The sequence below is a fragment of the Hetaerina americana genome, unplaced genomic scaffold (genome assembly GCF_022747635.1).
Source record: "Hetaerina americana unplaced genomic scaffold, ioHetAmer1.1.p SCAF_3, whole genome shotgun sequence".
NCBI lineage: Eukaryota > Metazoa > Arthropoda > Insecta > Odonata > Calopterygidae > Hetaerina > Hetaerina americana.
The window spans coordinates 36569924-36583416 of record NW_027286874.1 but is presented as its reverse complement, the minus strand read 5'-3'; the positions used below and the strand labels follow the sequence as shown (position 1 = coordinate 36583416).

The window sequence follows — 13493 nt, the reverse complement described above, 5'->3', positions numbered from 1 at the left end:
AAAGGCAGAATAAATTAAGAGAAGATAATGAGAACTACATCTTTACACCTGGTGGTAAGAGATGAGGGAGGGAAAAGGAATAGGAAATAGAAAGGAAAAAAAACATCCAATTAAAATCCCTGAAAAGGATGTGTATGGTGGTGCACACATACACATCCTTTTAGCATCTACCCTGAGGACAATGCATGAGTCGGGCATCGAAACGTCAGCCAATATGGAACCCCTGACCTGGAGGAAGACTCGAGAAAACTTCATGAATCTTTTATGCCACTGACATGTTTAACATCAATGTTAGCAATATACTTAGTCGTAAAAAAGTGTTAAGTCCACCCACTAAAAAAGGTTTCAGGTGTATTAAATAGGATGGGATGAAATTAACATCAACTACTTGTATTAGAAACTGCCAACATACTAAAGCAGGTCATGTAGAACTTGTAATCAAAAGGGGAAAAACATTAAGTATGGTGAGCCACAGTCATGCATCTTAAGGTGCCTACCCCAGACACCAAATGTAGAAAAAATGGGCTGATGACAGCTAATTGTATGAGGCATCACCCCTGCCGATAAGAAGGGATTTGCCCACAAAACATATGCGATCAGCGTAAAATGCATTCAGACAAGTTAAACTATTTACTACCTTGATACTGCGGGTGGCAAGTGGTATTACTGTTGACAATAAACCTACAGTTATACCATATTGTCTTTGGGACAGAGTCTGCTAGTTCTGACATCTATTTCTTGATTTTATATTCATGGTCCAAATGACCTAAGTATGTTGGACTACGTATACTCTATGAGACCTTTGTAATGATATCAACAGCTCTGAACTTATTTGAAAAGTTCAACCTAGCATTAAATCTTGTTTGTTCTAATGATCCCTAATCAAACTCTAGGAGCATTTCATGCTTTTTGTGATGCTATAACAGTTTTTAAGAAAGCATGCCACTGACGTTGAACCTCTCTAGTTCCTAAAGTGGATATTTTTCCATCAGATTCCAAAAATTACAAGCATACTCTAATTAGGGTCTCATCAGAGCATGGTGGCAACGTTCTTTAACATTATATTAACTCCTGCAAACAATACATCTAATTAACTTCAATTTTTATTTCTTTGCCCACAGATTTCATTAATGTGGGGGCCTTATGATAAGTCATCTTTGATACTAACACCTAGGTATTTTAACGCATCAACTACTTCTAGATGAACTTCAGCAAGTTTGGTCCAAAAGCATGGATCTTTTAAAGAAATTTACCGCTGAACATTTGTTATGATTTAGTTCCAATCCCCATTTTGTGCACCATTCCAAAATACTATCAAGAACCTTTGCTAGTCTTAATTGATCCTCATCTCTAGATATCTTCGGGTAAATCACTATATCATCCACAACTATCCTAATCTCACTATTCACTGCATCGTTCAAATCTTTAAAATAATTCAAGAAGGGTAAGGGCCCAACAACACTTTCCTGAAGTACACCTGAGGTCACTCAAATGTTATACTATCAGAACTAGTGCTTTCAAGGACAACCCCCTGTTACTGTAAAGTAATTGACAATATGGTGCTAATGGATCTTTTGCAGGAAGATTATTATGCAAAATGAAACAGATGGGAACTCCACCTCCCCATCTTTAAGGACAACAGATCTTATACTCTAAAAATTTAGATTACTGATCAACATTAACAGCAGATTACATAATTTATTCAGTGCCTTTAGTAATCACAAATATGAAAATGCATGGGCAAGGGTCTAAGCACATTTACAAAGATTCTGATGAGATCACCATAGTTAGTAAATGTGAGGCTGGGGCAGAGTTTGGACTGGAGTCCCCCATTCCTTCACCGTGGTGCTCTTGTCCCTTGTCTGGATGTGGCAAGCAGGTTAAACATGAGTTGACACAATGGACCAAGAATTGCAAGTCCCCCAGGCTCCTGTCAAAGTCCCCTGGGCACAACAATAACCAATAGGAAATTGTGCATAATTTTGCAAATTAAGTCTTGAAATATTAAAATAAGTGAAAATTCCCATGAAAGAGAAAATAAGTGTGGCCACTGATGTGACGATGGAACGAAATAAAAGAATGGTACAATTTTCTAGTATGGATTTTTTGTGGCTCAACCACTTATTTCAACCGAAGTGAGAAGATTGAGGGCATGAGTAAGGGGCAATAGGGTAGGGTAGAGGGAAAGGGGATGGAGAATCAAGGGATGAGTGTTCAGAGAGCAAGTCGATGGGAAAGGGAATGGTATTTCCTCAGCATGCAAAATTCAAGCCCAGGTCAGAAGAGCTCCTAAAAGCTAATGAACACCACTCCTTTGGTTTTGAAGCAGCATAACTCCCCTTAGATACACTATAGCCTATACAACTACACTATACCCCAAACTCGTTGAAGTGGGATGCTCCTCTGAGAATTCTTTGAACCAGGCTTGAAACTTTCTAACTAAGGAATACCAACCCCTCCCCTTGACTCCTCTTTCCAACACTCAAATATTACACCATTTCATTGATTGCTAAAGAAAATTTCATAGAACACTTTTTCTATGACTGTGCGTACCATATTTTCCTTTCATTTCTCTGCCTATCCAGCATTTTCTTTTTTATAACCTCCTTTACCTATAATGATCTCCTATACTCCCTTTTTTTCCTTTTTCTTCATTCACAGTTTATTCCAACAACTTTCCCTTACACCTCTTTGTCTTCTCCTATCAAATTAATGTTCTCCCTTAATATCAAAAACAACTAAAAATCTGTTTCATTTTATACTTTTTCTGGTTTTTATTCATAAATCAAATCTCAGCATTAACTCTCCCTTAATTAAAGCTTTTTTACCAATACTTTTCTTCAAATTTTTCTCCCAAATACCCTTCCCACATGTAATGGCTTGCCATAATTGCAGGAATGTTCAGAATAATCCAACAATGTATTTGCAACGCATTATAGTTCTTGGTTTACATGATTAACGAAGTCCTATTATAAAATTAAATTATAATTATTAAAACCACAAACTGTAATACATTGCAATTCATTGCTTAATCTTTCCAAATATTCCTCCAATCATGAAAAATCACCTCTATGGAATGAGGCATTCCAAGGGTTTCTGTGTGCAAGTCAGTCAAACATTTTTATTTAAAATAACATGGGAATAAATTTATTGCACAATATTATTTGCTATTAAAAATTGCATTGAAAATCTTAATTCCAGTCCCAAAGCATCTGCTTCTAACATGTTTGGCCCATATTAGTTGTAGTCCTTTCAGTCTTATCCATACTAAAAAGAAAGACTGATACTTTTCCACAGATTTTATTATACGCTACAACGCGTTTCACCGTACAATAAAATCTGTGGAAAAGTACGAGTCTTTCTTTTGAGTATGGATATTAAATACTTCCACGAAGTGAAGCCTGAAGCAATAGAATATACTTACAGTCTTATTCTACATTAATGAATAATTCTCAAAATTATACATGTACTTGGTATGGCATTACATATTCACTACATCATTCCCTTTCCTGAGGCCAAGGTTCAAGATTTTAGAATGAAGAAACTATTCATTTTCATAAAAAAATGTCATTATCATAATTTTCTGAGACTTATTCAGCAATAGCTGAAGAGAATATGGACGCAGAAGTTTAATTAGATACAGAATATGATAATATGAACCTGTGTAATATTTTTGTCTGCTGAGTCTGGTAAAAGTATTGATACAATTAGGCATTCTTGCAGCCCCTAAGTTGGACAGCTCTGGATAAAGGTAACCATGGCTAGATGCATAATAAAAACAATAATGCCAAAAAAGGACTTGTTTTCCAGCAAAGAGGGGGAGCTCCAGAATTTTTAGAACTCCCAGTTCTAAAACACATTCATGTTGTCCAAGAGAGCAGCAGGCTCCAAATATAAAGATTGTCAACAGAAGGGCACAACAAATCTACCACACAATACAAATTGATTCATGTTATTAGAGCCAAAAATGTGTTAAACACTGAAATTTGTTGTCTCAGGCTTAACTTTATGAAATTTGCATAATATATTGAAATGAATTACAAAGCAAATTATTTAATTTCATTATGTTAAACAATGGTTTTGTCACATTAAGAGAATGGATGAGAGTTGAATCACTGAACAGATGTATGAGATAAAAGAAGATGCTTAGAGATAATGCAGCAAATTGAGAATGTCATGGTTGAATGTGATCAAAGAAAGAAGATAAAGAACATTTATGATTCAATGAATGAATGCAACAGGTAAAAGAAGTATATACCAACAGGGCAGTTAAGTAGAAATTAATAAATCGGGTGTAAATTTCCTTAAATGAACTCAAAATCTGGTTCTTTTGTCTTTGCCTACCCCAGAAAGAAATTAAGCGAAGGGTTTGAATATTTTGTCTCATCTTTCACGGCTGAATTTCCCTCTATTAATCTCCTGACAATCCTTTCATGTTCCTAGATACATGTATATTAAGAATCACAAGTGATCCCTTCTCCTTTTCTGAAATTTATTCCATCATCATATTGATCCTTCCACATTTCATATTGATTTTTCTCCAATTATAATTACTTATTTCACTATATTTTTTGCTCCCAACTATTTCCATTTCTTCCTAATCATCTCCCCTGTTATCCAGAGCCCATAATCGCACATGCTCTATACCATTCCTGTTTCCTCTACAGCTTCCATTATAAACCTTCCTACCATTTGCACACCACTCTCATTATATATTCCCTATTTGAATTCAATCAATAACAATTGGATAAGACTTTTCTTTCAACAATTCCTTTGAATTCAATTAGTTGATCATTGGTATAATGTATTGTTCTTTTTTAATCCAACTCAAACTTCCATTCATACCTTCCGAATTACAATTCACCTCTCCCAGTTAGGTTTAAAGAGCCAATAAATACTTCACTATTGCTTTTCTGAGTACAAATGAACTGCCATCATATCTTAACCAAGATCTTGAAATAAAGCGATTATTGACTGATTGATTATAGAGCATCTTATGTGGGTTTTATATTTATACCCAATAGCATGGAAAATACAATTACTGATACTAAAGCTGAATATCACATTCATATCCATTGTGCATAGACCAATGGTCAATATTTTTAAATTGGAATATTTGTTAGTTTTATTAGTTCAACAAGATCATAGGATTAGTGGTAGCAGTTCAAATGGGGTGCTCTGGCACAGTACGAGCACAAACCTAAGTTATCCAAACTACTAGTATTAATCATTCCAGTTCTCTCACTACATACATAAATGCAGAGCCTCTACTCAAAATATAAATTTACCTTATGTGCTTGGTGAATGGCAAACCAAAATGTGGTCCACTACTAAAGAATTGATATATATGCATATGGAAAACCAAGTGTAAGGGGTTAAAAGAGGATAACTTAAAAAAATGCAATTGGAAGTCACATAGTGATGACAATTTCTCCCGAGAAATTTACATGTCAATATAAAAGCAATGAACACAATATTTGGGAATTTCCATCTTATTTCAAAACAAATGTTACACTTACTATGGCGATAATCCAGCACAAACTCATTTCAAAAATCAAATGCCCATTTTTACATGATTTTCAGTGAACTTCCTGGCTCATTGGAAAAGACATCAATACGCAGTTTTTTCTTAATTAGCTTTTAAAGAGAAACGATGGAAATAGGCACTACTTTTGACGTAATATTACTCATAAATATAAAAATTTGAATGTACCAGTTCCTTGATGCTTCCTTTTCTGATCCCATTAATAAATAATTTTGGGCTTTATTTAATAAATTTAAGATTTGTACCAATGTAATATAATTTATTTCATGCAAGGGTATCTGCAATGCTTTTTAAGCTAACGACAAGCTCAATAATTCCCTGGCAACACTTTCCTTTCATTCTCTATTCATACTTACTTCTAATAAAACTTAAAATATTTAAATTCCACTAGACTTTATATCACGCAAAGATTCAACCTATAAAAAGTTCTCTCTGAAATGAGAATGCAGAAAGAAAATTATATAATTTTTGTTGGTTCTTGAATGATTAGAAAAAATCAATAGGGGAAAAGCTACTTATTATTTTCAATGCAAATTTTGTGAAATGCCACCGGTAGCCATTTTGAACCTACTTCCTGCTTCCATAATTGCTATTTTGCATCAATTTTCAATACTGACACAATCTGCATTAATTTATGAATTCATACATTTATTAGTGTTTCATGTAATTCTTTAAATGTACTTCTCTAGAATTTGCTGACTAAAGAAATTCAACTTTGGAGGAAAAAATGACAATCCCAGAATGCTTTAATTAAATAAAAACACAGCAAGTTTTTCATTTCAATGTAATAAATACAAATAATCATTTCCAGATGAAATTCAATGATAATATATCAAACGGATCGCGATAATGGAAAATGAAGTTTACATTTTCCTCACTGGAGAAATAAATCATCCTTAACCTTCATTCAATGAATAACTACTGAAGAGGTCATGTTCCAAGTACTTTGATGACTCCAACATCATAGTAATAATTCCAAAAAATTTACAATATTAGGGAAACTACCACAATTTATTGGTGGCTACAATTCATTTTAATATCAACATATATATGACATCAATGGGGAGTTTCGAATGAAAGTTAAAAATATACATTTTTGCCAATCCTGAGTCAGAATCATTTGCACATGATTTTTTTACATCATTGTTCCGATGATAATATCTTCAAAATAATACTAAGTGGCAATAAGGTATATGAAAGGTATAAACATCTATTATCAAGTCTTATTAATAAATACATTTCCTGCATTAATTTCGGCTTTTCATTTAGACTGACAGTACAAAGAAAAATTTCAAAAACAATTTTTCCCAAATGAAAATAACAACAGCATGATGCATAAAATCAAGATAAAATATAAGGATCAAAATATATCACATTATGAATTGATTGATTTGAATTTCATTGAAATTCAACTGGTAAAAAATGGAACATATATTACATTCAATAAAATGTTGTGTACATTACAAATGCAAAAAAGTACTGTAGCATCCTCCTTGGTTTGCAATACTATTGTTCAGAATTACAACATAAGCTAAGCAAAATTTCCTATAAGGTATGAATACATAATTATATGTTACTCTTTTGAGAATGGTTAAGACATTTTTAATGCAGATTTTTGAGATATTTGTGTCCTACAATATGGGCATTCTCTGTGTGTTTTACTACACACATCACACAAAACTAAATGATTACAAGGCAACAGGGCTACCGTTCGATTATTCTCTTCACAAACCATACATTTTGCAGCTGTTTGCTGATAAACAACCTGAAATGCAAAAAGTGAGAAATTAAAAATCAAATTTTAACAATTTTGCACATAACACCATCAACTAATTTGAAGTCGGAAACTTTGACCAGTACTTTTTATCTCATGAGATTAGACACCATATTGAGTATTTACTTATGTTTAAGTAACACATTAAGTTTCTTATGATACCATTAATCGTATTTTATTACATGCAAATACGAATTCTTCACACATCCTTCACTTTACATTTACTAATAAAAAATAATTACCTGTGTCCAACTTCAGCTGGATAACCAGTTGAGTTGGGTAGTCTATTGATTTTCTGTATGAATTTTAGCCATCATGGAGAAAAAATATCAATGGCATCAAAATAACTTAAGGGCTACTTTTTGCTATGGGTATGCTTAACTTCCAGTCATTACCAATTAAATATCATGCTAAACTTACTGACATGCATCCGGATTTCTTGTTATGCATTTAGCATAACAAATATGTCATTAAAATGTCATTGTAAATTAAAGGAGTGCTATTGTGAATAATACAGGTGCACATAAGATTTTGTGTATTAAATTTATTTTGATCATTGTGACATGTTCTGCAACTGATGAGAATAAGCTGGAAATGGTGGCCATTCACCACTATGAACCCGAAAATTTCACAGAATTTGCTGTTTTATGAACCATTATCTGTATTTGGACATGTTCACAGACATGAGTTGATAAAATCAAGGTCACAGGGTGGGTATGTTGAAGAGATCAATTGTTGCTTTGACATTTGATTAATTAAAGCTAATTTTTAAATGCTAAATTATACAATCCAATTTTTATAGAGCATACTTACTTAACTTAAATTATTGAGTTGAAAGCCTATCTTAAAATATAAATTTCCCACTTTCTTGCTTATTGCAGTGAAATTAGGGAGGGTGAAGCTTTTATTTGGTCAAAGTGAATTAATTACTCATCAACAGTTCTCTATCTACTTAAAGGTCTTTTTTTCAAGTTCAATTAATTTCCAATTGACCATAACATTTCTTACAAATGCTATGTAAAATCAAAGTTTTTCTGTGCTGGAAATTTAATCGACACACAATTTCCTTTATTTGAGTCCTCACACCAACATTTTCCTGCAACCTCCGAAGTTGAGCCATCATGCTGAAACACCTGAATTTTTTTCTGTTGTCTTCTTTTATATTTTTGCTCCTGTCATGCTTGAATTAGTTTCTTGGAAAGCAAGCTTATTATGTCAGCTGATGAGGTACTTTTTTCTGGTTTCATATTAATAATGCTTTTTTCTAAGACTTTTTTCTGCCATCATTTATTTCTTATAGAATTCGAATCACCTTGTCACTTAACCAATTGCACAGTGGTAATGGAGTTTTGGTGCTGTATCTATTTCTGAAGCAATTTTGGATATTTTCAACACTTCTTCTGGTTTTAAAGGGCAGATTACAAAAGTGAAGAAGACAGCCGTGAGATTGGAAGCAGAGCTGGACTCCACTGCTCCACATATTGTCTTAAGAATCAAAAGAAAACCATTTGGGAAAAGTAGCCAGACATCTATTAGCAGTATTCTTCCATTCTGTCAAAATATTCTAAGTTATTTTCTGTGCTCTAAGAAAAACCACAGCCAGGGGTTGAAGATGGGCTTAGAAGGAAAGTCACACGTTTAATATAGCTAGCTGTCTTTGACAATCCTATTTACATCAGCGGAAAAATGAATAGATAAATTATCATCAATAGTCACTTTCATGCCAGTAAGGTGTTTTCATGGAATCATATTGGTTAAAAACCAATCACAAGATGAGATTCCATTGAACCATTACAAAGTGACATGTTATACAGGCACCCTTTGGGCTCAAAGTGTATAACTGCCCCACATGTTTGCAAGCTCTGTGCACTGCATACATCAGTAATGCTTATCCAGGAGTCAATCCCAAACTGAAGTGGCAGACTTAGGGCTGTTTAACACTCACTCAGGGTATTTACTTCTTCTCTTATACAAACACACTTTTCCGCCTGGGTCGTCCCCCGAGATCACATAATTAAGAATGTTGGATGTAGGGATACCTTCAATCAGTTTCCTCATCCATTCAAAATATTTTTTGCACTGATTAGGTTCAATCTGAAAAATACAACTGAATTTGTGAAGGATGTACTTAATACTATGTAAAAAATCTTCTTCACTGGCACATCCAATCAAACTAATAAGACACCAGCATACCTTAGGTCTTCTTACCAGTGTATTTTAAAACCTCTGCCAAGGTCAGTATTACTTTGAAGAAATCTTTCAATCTGTTCTTTCCCTTTCAAAATTCTAAAATTATAGCTCTGGGCAATTTGATTTTTCTAAAAATTGTTTCAAAAAACACTTCATGCATGGAAATCCTCATTATGAAACTGAAATGAGATTTGCACAAGTTGTTGCTTCCTCTTTTTCATTGAATACCAGCTGAGCCCCAGGTTTTCCTGTATTTTCCTCAAAAATGATTAGACAGAATTGACTTCAGGATGATGTATTTCTTTGAAGAAGCTCTTATTAATATTTTCTGCCTTCATCTTTCTGCAAGTGCTCTTTAAATTTTAGAGCAATGTGTTATAATTAAGGCTGAAATTATTTACCTATTCAGTACTTAAAAGCATCTATGACTGAATCAATGGCTGGTGCCACACTGATATGGGCAAATGTGCATGCACTCTGACCCTATATGGAGAGATAAAAAACTCACTTGGCATTCATATAGAAAGTTATATTCATTTTTAACTAGAATACTCTTCTTCCAGTCTAATTTTTTAATGCTTAATTTATTATTGCACAGAGTAACCAGTTTGTACAGCTTGTACAAGAAAAAACATTGTTTTTCTCAATAACTCCTGGAGTACATACTGTTGCAACTTTGAAAATTATTGAACAAAGATGAACTACAGAAAACTGCTACAGAAGAATTTTTTAATACTAAGCGATCTAGTACCTTGGGCAGATATCCCAAGAAATTATGGTTCCACACCGATGCTAGTAAAACTTTGCTCTAGGGCTGACTCCATATGCCATACCAGACTTCAGACTGAATGATGGTACCAAAAACTACATCAGCATAATGCAGTAGACATGACAAGTGGTATGAACTATACAAGAGCAGTTCAATAAAACGTGACCATAATGTTTTGTTCATGTATGCATCATTCATGTCGCAAAAAATCTAGTTAATTTATCATGCTAAATAATGTACAAAGTAGATGCAGAAGAATTTTCATTAATTTGCCTCCAATATGGCATCAGTGGCAGCTATTGCAAGTTGAAATGTGCGCAATTCACCTACAGAAACAATGGAATGAACAAATGCAAGGCAATATTCTGAATTGAAATTTTATTTTTGCCTGAAAGATTTGTTAGCCAGGGCCAATGTAATGCTGTGGGAGGCTAATGGAGAGTGTGTTCTTCTGTGAAGCATAACTAGAAGTTGGTTTAAAATGTTTAAAGAGGGGACAGAATTAATTTCTAAGGAAGGTGGGCCCAGAGGTCCAGTCACTGCTTTTACTGAAGTATTCACTAACCCTATTGCTGTCGAATTTAGAAAGATAATTAAATAATATTTAAAGCACAATCAGAAATTCTGAAATGCTCAACATTTCACGTTTGTTGCCAGTTGAAGTGGGTGATACGGGAAGATGAAAAGTTTCTTACAAAGGTTATCACTGCAGATGAAACTAATCACTTTGATCCCAAGTACAAACAGCAGGGCTTTGTAAGGAAATCGAGACATCACCAAACCCAAAAAAAGCCAAAATGGTGGCTTCAGCTAGGATAGTTATGATTGTATCATTTTTTTATACCAGCATGTTGTGCTAGCACACAAAACCGTAAATGAACATAATATAAGTATATACTGAAAATTCCCGAAGATCACATGAATCACAAAATGCCACATTCCAAAGTAAGAGGCTGGAATCTGCACATCACAAATGTCATTGCTGAATATCTAACAAAAATCAATGTTAAGTCTGTTTCTCATCTTTGCGGAAAGTGTTTTGGATCATCAGAAGCAGGCATAAGAAAAATGTTTCACATTGCCACGGCTGCTACTGATGAAATACTGGAGTTAAATCAAAGAAACCATGTCAAAATATGTACATATATCACTATTCATTTATCAAGTCATAATGAAAAATTCGCCCATGAGATAACATTTCACTTTCAATTACACAAATTTGCAATACATAACATTTTCCTGGGTTATTTTATCCATTTAAAACACTTGAAAATGTTAACTGAGTAAAAGCATACATGAAATGGCTACTCTTTTCAATATCAATTGTTAACCAGAACATAGAATGAAACTTATTTCATAAAAATACGCACTATATGAATTTTTGACGGGATTCCAAAAACTAAATTTATCACTAAATATGGGAACTCAGCTGCAATCATTAAAGAGATAAACTAGGGCTAGTAACGACTAACACCGCACCTAGTTTAATCAAGGCAAAACATCTTCCCTGGCAAAGAACTCTCAATTGCTCATGAAACCTAAACAAACTGTTAAGGCCTTTCTTTTGAATAATTGCTAAGTGGATTGAAAGTTTTTGGGATGTTACAACTTAAGCTTAGAAAGAAAGCTGCATCATAAAATAGTCCTCTTAGAATGCTACCTACTTCATTGTAACCGTGAGAATGGACATTATTATTACTGAATTTTGACTTCCTTGGTCTATTCCTTCCTCTAAAACCATTTGATATACTGTCACGTATCTATTTTTTGCTTTATTTGTTGACCTCATCCATTTTCTCAATATTACCAAACCAACATAGCAAACTTCTTTCATACTTGTTCACTACCACAGCATCCATTGATTACTCAATAATTTCTCACTCTATCTCTTATTTTTACCATGGTTAACTGATATTTTTTTACAGTTACACTGTATCTAGCATATTGTGCTTAAGCAGTGGTTATGCTAATAAAATAATGTCTCCATTTTTTTATATTTCAAACTCTAAATGAGTTAAGAACGGATAACAATGATAAGTTTGAAAACTCAAAAATCATTGAAATTCGGCAGCTGAAAAATTAAATAATGACTTGAAGCTAGAAGAACGCAATTAAATTAGAGATTTGTATCAAAACCTGTTTTTCCCATTGATAGTATTTATGCCCATAATTTAAATGAAATTGTGAAAAATTTCCATTTGATATCTTTGAAAACATACTTATTCATACACCTCCTTTAACACACAACTCTAAACCCATCATTACTACCAATTGATGAAAAGTCAACTATTCAGACGTTTCTTTTCTCCTAACATTACTAGCATTTCTTCATCTATTTTCGAATCACACTTTTCCGTTCCTCTCAAAATCCACATCACAGAACCTCCAATTTTTAAAAGCTTAAGGGCTGTAGAATTCTATGCTCTGCATTTGATTGTCGCAACTTTTTTGTTGCTATTTGATGACTTGGTCAACAATTTCAACCCCCTTATGATTCATCTTTCTAATGCAAGCCTTGCAATTATTTCATTCCTGCCTTGTCAATATTTCTTCAAATTACTTTAAGTGTTCCAATCTGCTAGTTTTACTTATTTTCCCCAAAATCCTACGTTTCAAGTAAAAGTAAATGTGTTTTCCAGACACAATGCTTATGAATATTTTAAGAAAAGTTAAAAAGTCAAAATTCCTATAATATATTCATAGATATAAATTCCCTGTATTTAGTTGATCACAACTTGTTCATTTTACAGACTTATTTTATCTCAAAATTATTTGTACGGCTTACATTCACAGTAAAATGTAATGGAATTATTCTCATTATGAACAACGCATGTGCTAATATTTAGGTTTGTTTTATAGTTAAGAAGAATTTAAACATGAGCATCATCCACTTCATTAAGTTTGCATAATGCTAATGCAGGTCAGCATATGGAAATAAAACTACAATATATTAATAAAATTGCATTGCTACAAGATCAATGATAACGATGGCTAAGATTAAATTATCATAAATATAAATCGATATTTAAAAAAATCCAATTATCCTTACTTTTTCTATGTCATCAAGGTCACTTCTAAGCTGTTCTTGTAAAGATTTTAATGTTGCTAAAGATAATTTACTTAAGTCTGTTGTTCTTTGAAGACAATGTAAATGAGGCCCTCCTTGAAGTTGATCAACCTCCTTCTGTAATGATTCTACCTGTGAAAGAGCCTAA

At 33.3% G+C, this 13493-nt stretch overlaps 1 protein-coding gene across 2 annotated transcripts in view; it reads right to left on the bottom strand.

Annotated features, from left to right (window-relative positions):
• Positions 1 to 6323: 6323 nt before the first annotated feature.
• The window catches only part of unk (RING finger protein unk), a 29627-nt gene continuing 22457 nt past the window's right edge, over positions 6324 to 13493 (bottom strand). Inside the window, exons 13-14 of one of the 2 annotated variants that reach the window (XM_071588294.1) lie at positions 13328 to 13489; positions 6324 to 7310 (exon numbers count right to left, since the gene is read on the bottom strand). In XM_071588294.1, coding sequence (XP_071444395.1) covers positions 7137 to 7310; positions 13328 to 13489 — 336 coding nt within the window. In that variant the 3' untranslated portion in view covers positions 6324 to 7136. The remainder of the gene's footprint in view (positions 7311 to 13327; positions 13490 to 13493) is intronic. The other variant, XM_071588295.1, reaches the window with a different exon arrangement.